This window comes from Schistosoma mansoni, chromosome 2, assembly GCF_000237925.1.
Source record: "Schistosoma mansoni strain Puerto Rico chromosome 2, complete genome".
Classification (NCBI taxonomy): domain Eukaryota; kingdom Metazoa; phylum Platyhelminthes; class Trematoda; order Strigeidida; family Schistosomatidae; genus Schistosoma; species Schistosoma mansoni.
In genome coordinates, this window is record NC_031496.1 from 22,298,582 (window position 1) to 22,313,710 (window position 15,129).

The 15,129-nt window shown below is 32.7% G+C and overlaps 1 protein-coding gene across 1 annotated transcript; it reads right to left on the reverse strand.

The window, feature by feature from the left end:
* Positions 1-2,524: 2,524 nt before the first annotated feature.
* Positions 2,525-10,368, reverse strand: Smp_170480 (family M13 unassigned peptidase (M13 family); the record flags this gene model as incomplete). Its single annotated transcript, XM_018796099.1, has 8 exons — positions 2,525-2,624; positions 3,035-3,111; positions 4,455-4,553; positions 5,616-5,672; positions 6,962-7,098; positions 8,348-8,532; positions 9,428-9,525; positions 10,297-10,368. The coding sequence occupies 8 exons, from the start codon at positions 10,366-10,368 to the stop codon at positions 2,525-2,527; spliced, it is 825 nt and encodes a 274-aa protein (XP_018650345.1).
* Between the last annotated feature and the right edge of the window lie 4,761 nt (positions 10,369-15,129).

Consider the following 15,129-nt stretch of genomic DNA (forward strand, 5'->3'; position numbering starts at 1 on the left):
CACCATCCAAACATGTGCTGGGCAATCATTTCCAATTCTTTCAAAATGTTATTCAACCTTTTCATATCTGCTTTTATTTCTAGGCGTAATGTGTTAATTTGCCTTCCTCTTTTGCGCTTTCCTTACAGATTCGAAGCCAGAGCTTTTCGCGTGACGCAGTTCGGTGGGTCCCTAATGTATGTCCGATTAAATAAATTAAAATTAGTTGATTTTGCTCATCATAGGCGTATTGACGTAGAGGTGAGTAACTGGTATTTGAGACTTTTAAACTGATCACCACATTTTGCTAAACAGAGATAATGGTGGCTAGCAGTTTGAAGCAATCGGTACTGGGTTCAAGTCCTTGAGTGAATATCAACTGTGGGATGCAGTTACATTCAGTTGACCAGTTCTAAGTAGGACGAAACGCTCGTCCTGGATTCCACTGCTAGCCACTCTCCCCTCCGCCTATGTTGCTCGTAATTGAAGGAAATATCAAAGCAATCCTCACTGGATGCACATTTATCAATATGAGATCGATCAAATGTAGTCCACAACATCAATGGGAAGTGTTATATCCCCCGGTGAATTACAAATGGTAACTTTTAGGTCTATTTATGGATCAATGTAATATGCCTATTTCCTATTGTACAATTATTACGTAACTGAACTATTCATATTCATATTTCCCTTATCATTAGCTTTATTTTGACCCTGACTTATTATTATACGATTCTTGAGTTATCATCAGTTTATTGATTACTATTCACAGCCACATTCGGCTAAATATTGTACAAACGTTATTATCTATTTTATGGGTCGATATGGTTGATTGTTTGGTATATAAACTCAGTATGTTTGAAATACAATGATTGATACCACTGAGGCTGTTATTGGTGTTTTGGACTTAACTGGTTGGGCTAGGCAGATAGCAGGACCGGTTAGCACTGTAGACTGCTCGTACGGTTTCGTGTGTCACTGTTCCAATCGACAATTCGCTGCTTCCTGTTTGGCGGTCTTATCGCGTCACACATCAACTAGGCATCCACTCGGCTACAAGCATAACAGGAAGACGCAAACAAACATTATAAAAATAAATGATCATATTAATTGACCAAGAAGGAATATTCAGGTAAGACCTAAAGAAGAAAAGCCAAATATGGTCCACTGACACTAGCAACTAAAATCTAGCCGATATAAAATCAGCTATGGCTTCCGAACATCAATCATATATACCTGAATGTATTCATTGCTTTAATTATTCAACTTTACGTAAAGAATTTGAATAGACGGAGATCGTCTTGCTTTTTGAATTTGAAAGGTACTCATCCAACTGTGCAAATCAGTAACCGAATCGTCTTATAGAAGCACACATACATTTGAGTTTGTTTACATCAAATTTGGCTAAGCCCTTTTGTTAACTTATTTAACGGACAGTCATTCATACAACTTCAACCTATCTATACTATTGTACTTTTATTATGTACGCTTGTACATTGCTTACTGCCTAAGCATGTATTTATTCTGCTAGCCTTACTATTAATCACTTGATCCGATGATTCATGCCATTCCACTTGTATATATATGTACATCTTAATCCTGTTCACTGCTCTACACTGTACTGTACTCGCTCATTCGGCTCTCACGCTCACTCGCCTGTTTTATGACACCACTTTTTCATGCTTGCTTTACGTGCCTGTGATTTTGGATATCTGTGTGTGGCCCAATAATAAACGAAATCAACCCATCGTCTTCGCCTTCTGATTTATGCACCGTTAGGATGTTATCGAGTAACGGTTATCAGAACGAACAGTATACGAAGTTTAAGGAAAATATCGAATATCGACCACCACAGCCTTTACCTAATTCTTTCTTCTACGCTATATTTTAAAGACTGAAATATATTGTCTTGTTTGTGAATTGAATGTCATTTCTATAATCTTAAGTGCTTTTTTATGTACACTTCCCAGTGTTGTTTCGTGAATTCTTAAATTCATGTGCATGTAAACCAGAGATTAACTAAAAGTGTAAAGTCAAACTCATCTTGATCAATTTTATTTAGACCCAATCTATTTTTGACAGTGTTTCTCCCCTTCTGTTTTCTACATTTTTCTTTATATTTTACAATAATCTATTTTGAATGTTTGTGGGAATCTTTCATTAATTTTAAGAGTGTGTAATTTGAAATTGTGTATATTGTAAATTAGTGAATCCTACACAATAGAAAGCTGAAAATTTGAATTCAGAACATCCGTTGATTAGGCTAACTAAAATTTATTTAATTTAAATAATAAGCACAAAATAATGTAAGTTGTTTACTGAGTTAGAAGAATGATAATTGGAGAACATTGATTCTTATGTTGATATAAAGTTTTGTGAACGATTAATAGGTATTTAACATGTATGTGAATAGGACCATAAAATAAAAATGAGTATGAGTATTGTGTATGTTAAAGATTTGCTTAAGACAGTGCAAATAAATCATTCAAATGTTGAAGCGTTGCAAAGCATCTTTAGGGTGTCGAATATGTAGTGCATATTAGTTTCACCACACATCACATTCCACCTCAGGATTCATTGGTGAACCAACTGGACAACCATATGCACGTGCGAATCTGTTATTATTAACCAACACCCCGGTTACTCTTTCAAGGTAGAGAAAATAAAATTATTTAATTAGTTTGGACAGCCGTAAACTAAATATACAACTACTATAAAGTTTGGAAACTGAAATTACTATTTTTCTGATAAAAAATCTGAAAAGTGAGTAAGATTGAAGTTGAAGTAGGCGACTATCACTGGAGTTGTAGACCATCGGAATTCATTAATTTTTGCTTTCTTATAGCCGTTTGTAGTGTTAGATGAGTGACAGTTATATCACATTCAAAGATCAAAACGTTCATTCTCGTTATCGAATATAATGCTGAATACTTTTATTTCTTCGTTTTATAATGCAATATCTGCTTTGAAAACTTTAGTTTTTGTGGCAACAAATATTTCCATAGTCATAATTTTTAGTATGGCATATGTATTTTTAATCGCTATAAATTCTTACCTGAATTTTTCCAAAACATGAGGCTGGGCTACCGAAGTTAGTAGAAGCATAGTCTGACCATGATGTCCACACAAACTCTTTAAAATGAGATAATGAAAACAGTTGTAAAGTACATTACTAGATATTTGGTGGTAAAACAAATAGGATTATATTTAAGATGACATTGCACTTATTATACCTTACCGACAGTATACAGTATTATCACATGAGAACAGAGATAGTATTTAAGAGGTTTGATGAAATGCAACTTTAAACAATAGCAATTTTTGAATACGTCTGGTTGAGTTGGCATTTTTCATTTTCTTAAATTATGTTATGACCTTAGTTTTAAGCTTTATTACTTTTCAAGATGTCACTGACAAAATGAAAATATTATTGAGTTGAACTTTAAACTAATGAATACCAAAATGAATTTAATTTGCAGCTTAACTGTGAATAGCAAGTTTATTCAGGTGAACGATCCACTTAACCAACTTCTCATATCGAATTTCATACGTTGTGATCATAGAAATTGAAAAAATAATTTGGTGGTTTGTATGAATTTAAACAAGTGTTATTGAACGTTGATGAAGCAGACTATGTTGTTCACCATGTAAATATTTTAGAAGAACAACAAGTTTCAAATCCTTTTGGTAATTGAATGTTCTGGCTAAAATATAATGTCGGAATAATTGCATGAATGCCATGTACTCCATGTACCGGCAATAAACTTGTATATTATTCTTCTGTTGAATTTCAGGAATAATGACATGAGTGGTTTAAAAGGTTTTTATGAAAAATGTTGATGTTTACAGCAATCACATCAAGACTCTGTAGTGCCGTGCTTCAAAAATAGTTCACTTCTGTAACCCTTATTATACAAATCTTAGCGGTGTATAAAATCAGAAGGCAAAAGGAAGCGGAAACTACATTTTATTTGATGAATGATGCAGACCAGAAAGCTGTGGGCACATGAGCAAGTGTAAGCGAGCGAAGCAAAGATGATGCATAGTGGAGATGGCTGGGAAGCCAATTCGAGAGCGAAGCGAAAGATAATGCGTATTGGAGATGGCGGGGAAGCCAACTCGCTATGAGCAGGCATTACTCAATATTTATAATCAGACAAAAATGAATGACAGACATATGATGAATAGGATGCGAAGGGTACACGTATACGCTCATATAAAAATATAATCAAGGTTAATAAGCGGATAATTAACAAGATCAAAATATGAATTTTAATGGATAAGCGAATTGGCTTGACCAGTAGCTAGAATAAAGTATATGGGCTTAACATATAAACTGATACTACAACTCCAGGTGAACAAAGAATGTAGGATGAGTGTTTTAGATAAAGACCATAAATACCATTGAATATAACATTGAAAAATACACCATAGTTATTTTTTTGAATAACAAACAAATCAAAACTTTGACGTACTTGAGCAAAAGAGAGGAAGAACAATCGATCAGATGTAAGTGACTGATGGTGATCTTGACTAACATTATTCGAGAACTTGTTCAACAAACGCCTGTATGTCTGAATAAAGAAAATTTTGTAGCGTAAAATGTATTGTGACTGAGCGTAATTGCAAACACTGATCATAATGCGTAATAGTAAAACATCATTTAAAATATACAGGTGATGTATTCGTGAAAAACTTTTCCTCACGTGTTTTGTTAAAATAGTTTATAGTATGAAGAACCAAAGTAAACCTATGCACCTTGTGCTGTATTTCTTAGTTTCCATGAATCACGAACGAGAAAATGAGTAACAGTGTTCTGCACCGATTAGAACTAGTGAAATAATCATAAGCCATGCTACAGATTATTCGGCTCAATGAATTGGTTTCACAAAAATATTCAAAGTAATCAGTTTGACCTTCAGCCGCTTTGTTTGTTGTGATGATATGTAGAGATCTATCTATCAGGACAATTAGCCTACCCTAAGACTTAGTTTTAACTTCGTCTTCTTTTATCCAGTGACTTATTTCTTTACTTCAGTCACAGTTGACGCTAATAAAATTTTGAACAAATACCGTCTCAGTGAATGAATAGAACACTCAGTTTGATAGTTTTTCGTTTTCATAACAGCAAATATGCGATAACTGTTTGAGATGTGTAATAACAAAAGAACGTTTGAATCCGGAGAAAGAAGCGTGTGACTCAGAATGTAGTACAAGTGGGACAAGCGTATCAATGTTTTCTTGAAGAGCTTAATAAATTTTTAGTTACTCAATTACCAATCATATGATAGGGTATAAAAAGCTAAAACGATAAACGTGATGTCGAACCACTTTGTGAACCCCTATCTTCACGTGAAAAAAGTTATCATTTATTTAAAGAAGTGTTTGTAAGGTAGTTTGCCATATATAAAGTTTGATTCCTTCCTATGTTTTGGTGAGTGAACAAAATGTTCTTTATCGTTCTCATAAATGACATTCGAATAATTGTATTATTTATTTGTCCATGCCACATTTAGGTTTTTGTTCACTGTGACGAAATAATCGAGCCACTCAAGATACACAATTGTAGTCTGATAACCGATATCTAATGTCAGTGGTCATAAACGAAATCTCATTTATTATCTAAATGTACTTACGTAGTAAGATGCTTTTAATCCATTATTGTCAGCCAATATTTCTTCTTGAGTACTAACCTGAAAAGCCTAAATCAATTCAATAATCAAGAGATATGTGTTATGTAAGGTTGTGAACCTGAAATGAGAAATGCTCATAACCCCTTTTTACACTGAAATGTTATATTGTAAGTATACCATATGACATTCCATACGATAGACTTTATTCTCTAAAATAAGTGATAATGTCACGTAAACAGAAATACTTTCAGTTTATGCGAATGCAGTTTTAAGTTAAATGACTTATCATCCTATAAGAAGTTTTATTTACTTTTCATTTTTAAAGAGCGTTTCATCAAGGGATGTATTAAAGTTTCATAGTCATTTAATTCCGTTATTGATCAGTATTGAGCGAATGTATATCTCATGAAATTCATGTCAGACGAAGACGATGTTGAATTGTTTTCAAAAGTCATTGTTGATTAAAAGGAAGTTCGCTTACAAGAAAACGTGTTAGTAAAAAGTTTGAATTATTTTCTAGTCTTGGTTTTTCAATTACTGTAATATTTTCAAAAACAGTTTATTCAAATTAAATCACATGACATTTTACGAAATTATTAGTTAGTTACGTTAAATATAGCGAAACAAAATTCTTGAAAGTCAGTTTTCAGTGTATAAGAGTGATATTAGGTTGGACAATCCAAGTCCATTTTGTTATATCCGGGTAAAGAATAAGAGAAAGTAAGTTCTGATTTTGCATTCTCAATCGGTGTACGACAAGGCTGTCCACCATCTTCATTTATGCTCAGCCACTCTTTGGATTGATCATGTATAACTGTTGTTTTATCGTGGAATACAGTGTGGTCTGGTTCCATATAAACTACCCCTGTCTGAAAATGTAGATCATTCTGGACCGGTGATCATTCATCTTCTGTGCTTCCTTTTCGTTCAGAGCAAGTAAGTACTGAATCCACTATCAAGCATAGAGAATAATTCTTTTCCTCGTTGCGTATTATTTCCCTATGGTCGTCTATGTGTTTTGGTCGGTTCTAGGACATAACACATTCATAGTGTCATTTGATTTTTTTTTCTGATGAACAGTACAAGTGGAACACATTAAAAGAGTCCCATGTTTATATACTTTTACTTTTATTTGTACGGTGTGTGAAATCAGAAAACACCGATAACTGATGTCACGTATAATAGTAGGTAAAAGCTCATTCTTCAATACTCTCAAACTATAAGTAAATTACAATTTGAATAAAGTTAATAACGTTATCACTTGATGACTAGGTATAATTTTATTCTAGATTAGCTGCGATTACACAAAATGTTAGTAAATATTTATATGTTCATATTTATAGTTTAACTAAACTTACTTTCAAACTAGTGAAATCATAAAAACTATACTGATAACTCAGACATATAGCTTTTGATTGTATCAATTTGGATGACAATAAAGCATCAAACGAAGTCCGTCTGTTATTGTTCTTATCAAGCAGTACACCTAGAGATACAACGAAACTAACAGGTTATCTCCATTGAAATTCTAATTCTTTTTAACTTAAATGCTAGTTTGCATGTACAGTAGAAGAAATGGTAAACAGAAATAAGTGCATAGATGTTTGATAATAAACAGTTTCACATCATTCGAAATGAAAGAGTAAAACAATGGGTTTATCGGAAACTAATACAACAGAAATTATGAAATGAGATGAATGGTGTCTAGCAGTGAAATCTAGAACACGAATTTCGTTCTATTTGGGACCCATCAGCTAGATGTACCCACATCCCATCTCTCCTTATCATGCTTATGACCTTGGACTATATCAAAGCAATCCACACATGACGTACATATGCCAATAAGAAATTAATCGATTGCATTTCCAAACATCGATGGAAAGATTCAAACAACCAATATTAAAATGAAACTATTCAACAGACATTTAGTCGTTACTCGTCAGTCGTATGGCAAACCAGGGTAGAACAAATTATTTCACATGATTTCAAATTATTCCATTGTAAAAATTACATTTGACATAGAATGATTTTCAATGAGTACTATGAATGAAGGTACATTGTATTATCACCAATATTAAATCAGTAAAAATTTATATCATCTATTTACTAATAGGACAATAGCAGTCTAATTTTGTATTCGAAAACGTGTCTGATATTCGGTGTGTGGTAACAACAGAGTAATACTCAGAATCCATTGGTCATTGATTAATAGAATAAAAGGATTTTTCAAGACAGAAATGTTAAAATCTTCAGTTGCTAATGAATGTATTCTTGGATATTCCATTCATTCTATTCACATAAAACGTTTTCGTGAAATCGCCCTTCTCTCAGTGATGTCCTAATTTCGAGAATGTATCGATACAGGACACTGGTAGTCCTTTGAGATTCCTTAGTCATAAAATGATTAAAACCGACAACTGGAGATTGCACACAATGGCAAAATGTTATACGCACATTGCGTCATTTCCCCCCAGAAGATTAGTTTTCTTTGATGAATAACAAACTGAGATCGTCAAATTCAAGAAGTTGACATTTTGTTGATATGTAAAACTAATTTTCTTGATCGATAAACCCTTTATTTATCCGTGAAAAAGTAATTTTCTCCATGAATTCATAAGACAATAAAATCATATTGTGATTTTATGAACATTATTATATCGAAAGTAATAATGTTATATTAGGTAATTAATATTACTGTTAAGAAACTGAAAATTGAGTATAATGATTGAACGAACCTTCGATACCTATGGCGTGCATAATTTCATGGCTGATAATCCAACCAAGTGCTCCATATTTCGAGGCTAAACTACCATTTTCATAATAAAATGGAGGTTGTAGAATTCCTGAGTATAAATATATGCGATTTTCATCATTTCTATAATGAGCTGCTACACGAAATTCCGGTGTTCCTATCGGAGATCTGCTCACAAAAATAAAGGTTTCATTATTTCAAACGTCCTACCATTTCATTAAAATTTCACCATTTTTGCATTACATCAGATAAATATTTCAAGAATACTACGGTACAAAATGCCTCGAATTTCATTTTGATCATAAACCAGCATGGATTATATTACATGATACTTAATGAATCCAATAAATGAAGCGGTTTCATTCAAACAAAAATGGGGTTGAAATTTGTGGGTCAGTTTACAATATGTGATTATGGAATCTGAATAAAAGTAAATTTTTACAACAGTTTCAATAATATGGATTCTAATATTCATAATAAATATCTGTGATTTCCTGAATAGCCAGTAGGTAAATAATCAGTTCAACTTTTGTACTTATTGAACTAGACTGTTCGTTGTTTGAAAGACTTATGTCATTGGTAATTATTTTACATAGACTTTAGTCTGTTATTTCAGTCTACTATAGTAGTTAGTGTCCAATCTCTTATAAAGCTGTTACATGATATGATGGTAGTAATAGTGGTAATGGGCAATTAGATTTGTCCTATGAGTTATAAAATGAATGGAATCTTCTTACCTCATTACGATTTTAAATAATGTAATGTAGGCACAGAAAGTTTGCTTAAGAAAAGTAATATTTACATTCTTCTGTCTTCTAAAATTTCATTTAGCATATTGGTTACACGTTTTATTTGGAAGACGTCTAAACGAGTCAAACATACATTAAATCAGTTCACCAAATCAGTTTGAATTCATGGTAATACCGGTTCTATCCGGAAGAAGGCGACAATCTATAAGATAAGTTTGATTAAAATAGATTCCAAACTTTCTATTTAAATAGTAAGATTAATAATACCTGATAACTTGTATTGCTTTTATATCAGAGATATCATGAAAACTTACGGGTTATACTTGTTTAATCGAGTTTTCAAAGTGTCAACATATTTTGCTCTACGGATGTAAAATTCATTTTTGTAATAGTTGTCCTCTCGAATTGGGTACTAAACATTATTTGTGTGAAAAAACGTTGATAAATTTCATTTTCAAAAAAATATTCAAAACATTCTAAACATCCTGTTTTTCAGTTTATTACGTAAATATTTGTCATTCAAGGGTTTTGGGGTAGGGCAGTGTCATTGAAGCAACATTTCAGTTTTTTATTGTCAAATTAATCATTGTCACGCAAGTGGACTTTTCTCAATTTCTAACGCCAAGCTACCGAAACCATTTAACTGATGCATAAAGTTGTGTGAATAGACCTCGTGTGAATGTAAATTTTACCACTTACTGATACAGATGCAACTTTGTACTGTTACGAGATTGTAGATGATGATTCTGTACATGCTCCGAAGTAGTTGAAGTATGGTAAGATTGATGTGTAGTCTTTGAGGACTAGAATATTGGTTCATAAAGTGACCCATGTATTTAAACCTTTTGGTTTAAACATATGAAGTGCCAAAGTGCAGAATATAGACCAGTGAGTTGAAGTTCCTCTGCCAAGTAATGATGGAGTCCAACCAAAGTTGTTTGAAGATGTGAAATATTTATTTACTACATTAAATGTTATCACTAGTGAGTTCTGCAAACAACGGTCTTTTGTAAGTTTCACGTATCTCCTCCGTGATAAGTGGAGTTATTCTCTGTAAAAATTAACTAATATGTACCATAATACCTATTATATTTAGTTTTTTAATAAAATATGCATTAGTTGTATTAAATATACATTTAAAACAATTTATTTTTCACTAGTAAAACAACTGTAGGTAACTTACTTGGGATACTGTTGAAAATATTTCTTTTACTTCAGAAGCATTTTGAATAGAGTACAAGGCAAACACGTCCATGTTTGAAACCTACAATTTTTCATAACGATCAGTCATCTCACCAAAGGTTAAACAAACCTTTTGTTTCATCAATTTCCTCCCTTCATCATTCAACCACTTGATTTTTGGTATTGAGTTAATTATAGTGACTTTGATTTCGTTAAACATATTGATCACCTGTAATGTAGTGAAAGTTAACCAAATTGATAAAGTTCATGTCATGTTTGAAAATTATTACGAACCATTTACAAATGTGAGAGATGATTTATGAGATCTAAACATGAGAGTATCCTAAGCGTGGTCCTAGCAATTTACTTAAGGTTCATGACAAGCAATTGTATTATAGCAACTATTCTACAGCTGATTTCGAATATGTTTAATTTTGAATAAACCCTTTTATTAACTTACTAAACAGAAAATACTATTAGAAAAGTAAAAATTCGTTTATTTTACAGTTGAATTTATGAGTCAATTGAAACTAGACCACTATGGGAAACCTGGAAGAACCGGACGGTTGTTTCGTCCTAGTGTGGGACTCCTCGACAGTACGCGTCCACGATTCCAACCCGCGAGATTTAAACCTACGACTTATTTGTATCGCGCGTAAATGCTTAACCTCTAGACCACAGAACCGACGGGCATCCAACGGTGTTAATGTCTAAATTCAACTAATCCACAAAGTTAAGCAACCGCCCACCATTATCTTCAGTTAGTTACTATCTCACAACAGACCCGATTAAACTCCACTGGTCACTGCTTTCCACTAGAACTCCAGGAAATACCTCTTGAAGCCAGTCACTAGTGAGAAAATGAATATTATCAGAAGAGGGTTTTGTAGACATTTCTTTGTATTTTCACAATAACTAGACCACATGACAGAATTTAGCTAAAATGTTGATAGCATAAATATTATATTAAATATATTCTCCTCTCTTCTCCGAATTCGCTTATATGCTTATAACTGCTAAAAAATTGTAGTTGCCGCTTCTCTTTGCCTTTTGATTTCAAACACCGTTGAGATTTATATAGTAACGGTCACAAGGGTGATTGATTAACAAAGCTATACCACTACAGTAAGATAGATATTGGTTTTTCAAATCGATCATTGATCTCTGTCCATCAAGAATATGGTTTGAAATTAAAATTGTATACCAATATACAGTCTATTAAAGTAGATAAATAAGATCATTTGGATGGATTTTCAAATCTGCATTTTAAATGGATTTGGTCAGAGAGCACGATATACGGCTAATAAAAATATTTTAAGTAGTTGCGTTTAACTAAAATCATAGTTAGTTTCCCTCCCTTACCGAATTGTATTACGTTACACTTTATCTTGGAAATGTAATGTAGTGTTAACGATAATGAGCTCTTATCCTATATTGTTCAAGTGATTATTGCACACTGCAGCTTCTAAACCTTAAAAAAGACCACAGCAGTGATGACACTTCGTAAGGATTCTGAAGATCATTTTAAAAATATTCAGTATATTTGTTTTGAAAGAAATAAGTTTTAGTTGTCTAACCAAAACTAGGTTGATATTGGAACGATGTTGACCATTTGATGTAATACATGTACTAACTTATGTCGGAATGGGAAAGAATAACACCACAAATTTTGAGAGACAGGTGTATAGGTGATATCAAAAGTGTGAAAATGTGTTGAAAAGTCTCTGGAATCAACATCAAAGTAACCATAATTTTGCATCACAAACTTCGACAGTTCGAAAAATAACGGAAATCAATGTCATTTAGCAGAAATAACGATTATCATGTTGTGATGCTGAATATCATTTTGTGTGGATGTACTGCATTTGATATGAAGTGTACTCTTAATTGCGTTATTCGAGATATTTGTTTATGTTTACGTAATTGGAATTAAAAAGCGTAGTACCTCCCGATTTAAATATCAAACTTTTGAATGTGAATGAATGGCTATTGAGTACATAGGTGTTTCTGACAATATTCCAGTAAATTAATGTTCATTTCGATTGCTCGCTCAAAGAACCTCAAAATGTACTTCATTTACGAGCTATTCGAATTCGACCACAATAATGTCTACAAATAATCACCCCAATATAATTGATGTTTAGGATGAAAGTTAAGATTTTTTCAACAATTAACTGGATTTCTATATCTGGAAACACTGATTACTTATAGCAAGATTAGTAATTATGATGTCTAACCATTTAGATATGTAAAATCATGAATGTTTAATCTTGAGAGTTCACATATTAATGACAGTAGAACGAATTTGTATGACGTCATCCATAGGGTTGAACAGTTGATCACTATTTTGGGTTCCATTTATCTATTTGTGAACAGTTAAGCTCTGTCATGGATGACAGATTCATGCAAGTTAACAAATTAAGAGCAATTTTACTATTGTATCTTATATCTGAGTTCGTATCCCATCAATCTAGTATGACATTGTTCACTGTAGTGTTTCCACTAGTTTAGCATGAAATGAAAGACTGTATGTACAAGTGTCCATTGTCAAAAAGTTATCGGTTCTCGTTATGATAGGTAAACTATCTCGGAAACTATCACAAATAACTGCATTCTGATTCACAGACCAGAAAACGGATTGTATGGACACCCGTGTTTCATGATCATTTTTTATCATGATGGATAATGATCTTTTGAATAAACCAAAAAATCGGAATTGTAACCCAAAGTCTACTGTAACAATGTGAAAAATGTTATGATTTTGCGTATTTCAAACATACAATCTACAATGGTCTGACGAGAAATGAGCAGCAAATTGTCTATCACTGAGGCTTAATTTACCCTGAAACAAAATGCTTTTCAATAAATCTGGTATATGCTTAATTAGAGTAAAATGTGTTGATTTATAATGTCAGTCGATCAATAAAAGCTGATAGAATTGATGGTTGGATTTAGTTTACTAAAACTGCTATACTAGGATCTATGAAGTTCACAGACTGCATCCAGAAAGATGACATAAAAATTAATTCAGGTCACCATTTTTATACGTTACCCGAATTTCGTAACAGAGTAACCTATAATATTTTCATTGAACTGAGATATGTCATCCAATTGAAATGAGTAGGCATCACTCGAATCTGATAGTTGTATTGTAGCTTGTTGTGTATATGAGGAATTCCATAATCGAGGAAAAATTTACTTCTGGAAATGTATTTAGTTTGTCTCATTTCATCATCTGACGACTTCAAATTATAGATAAGAGGATCTTTTGTACAAACATTGTAAATAAGTGAAATATGACATGAACTAACCTCCGTTTTGTGTGTTTCGTTTACATGCGAACGGATATAGTGTCTTTCAAGCGTCCATGGGAAACCGTCCTTCAACCGAGTTATACACTGCTCATCAAAATGTGGCTGTGAAGCTATTTTAAATAAAATGATATAATATTATGTTGTGGGAGGATCAAATGAATTTATATAAGGAAAGAACCGAATCAGTCAGTATGTCGGCAAATATAAAGTTCATGTTGATATTCCCCATGAAATACGTGATACCCCATCGTGCAAATCCAGTATTTACATATCTAGTATCCATGACTACTTGTGTACTCAACCAATCGTATACTTGCTTCAACGTGAAGCTGACCTAGAATATATTGAGAACAATACTTAACCGAAAAGCTGTTTAAATCCATTACTTCACTTCGAATACCAAGATGTACTTCGAAGTATACTCTAGTTACTTACTACTTTAGATCGCTCCATTTCTGTGCATATGACTGAAAATTACAATGATGAATAAATCGACATTGATTCAATCATAGTGTGTTACCTTGATGAGAATTTCTGAGCATACCGGATCTGTTCATATGTGAATGTTGCTTCTGTTCAATTATGCGGGCAGTATGCAATGGAAAGTTTTGTTTCGATTGGTAACTACTAACTTGTTTATTTATATGGTTACTACTGATGGACAACATTTTTATAGCGGCCAGAGATTATAAAGTACTTGATATCATCTTTATGTATGTCCTCAATACTTTCGACATCACTGGTGACGTTAGGTCATATAAATTAAGAATATCATACTTTATTAGGATAAAAATTTACAACATATCAACACTGGTTGGGGCGTTCCTAGTCATGAAGACCATTGACATACAAAATTTGTTTGCTACCGATATACCTATCTCCTTGTTGTTACTTCCATAACGGTTTTAAACTGATATGTTGTCAAAATGATCAGTATTTTCATTTTCCAAGCATTGTAAAGATCTTTATGACTTTTTGTGTTTTCCCTAAGGATAAACATCGTTTTCGGAGATAAAGAAATGTACATAATTATAGAAGAACTGAAACATGAACCATTTTGTTAACTGTTTAGTCGTTCAGCGTCAGACTGGAAGAGCAGTTTCTCAACAGTTTCTAATCCAGTCCTCATCAAACTTCATTTTACTATACAATTACATGTTCAGAAGTATAATAACGCATTACAGTTATGCCTAATAAATACATTACCAAACGAATATTACTGTTCACCAGCATAACTTTTAGGACCAATAAGTGATATTCAATATCATTATTCCAGTTCTTCTTATATACAATTCAATGCAATAAAACTCTTGGATCACATGTGGAAACGTGGTTCGAAATTTAATTTCACCTGAATAGGTGATTCCCAATCGCATCATTGACTTTAGGATGGACATTTCACAGTAACCAGCAATTAAATCAGTAGATTATTACCAAATAATATTCTAGATTTAACAGTTTGGAAATGAATATATGTCAGTCATCAGGAGTGTCTGTTACGAATTGTGATTTTTTAATGA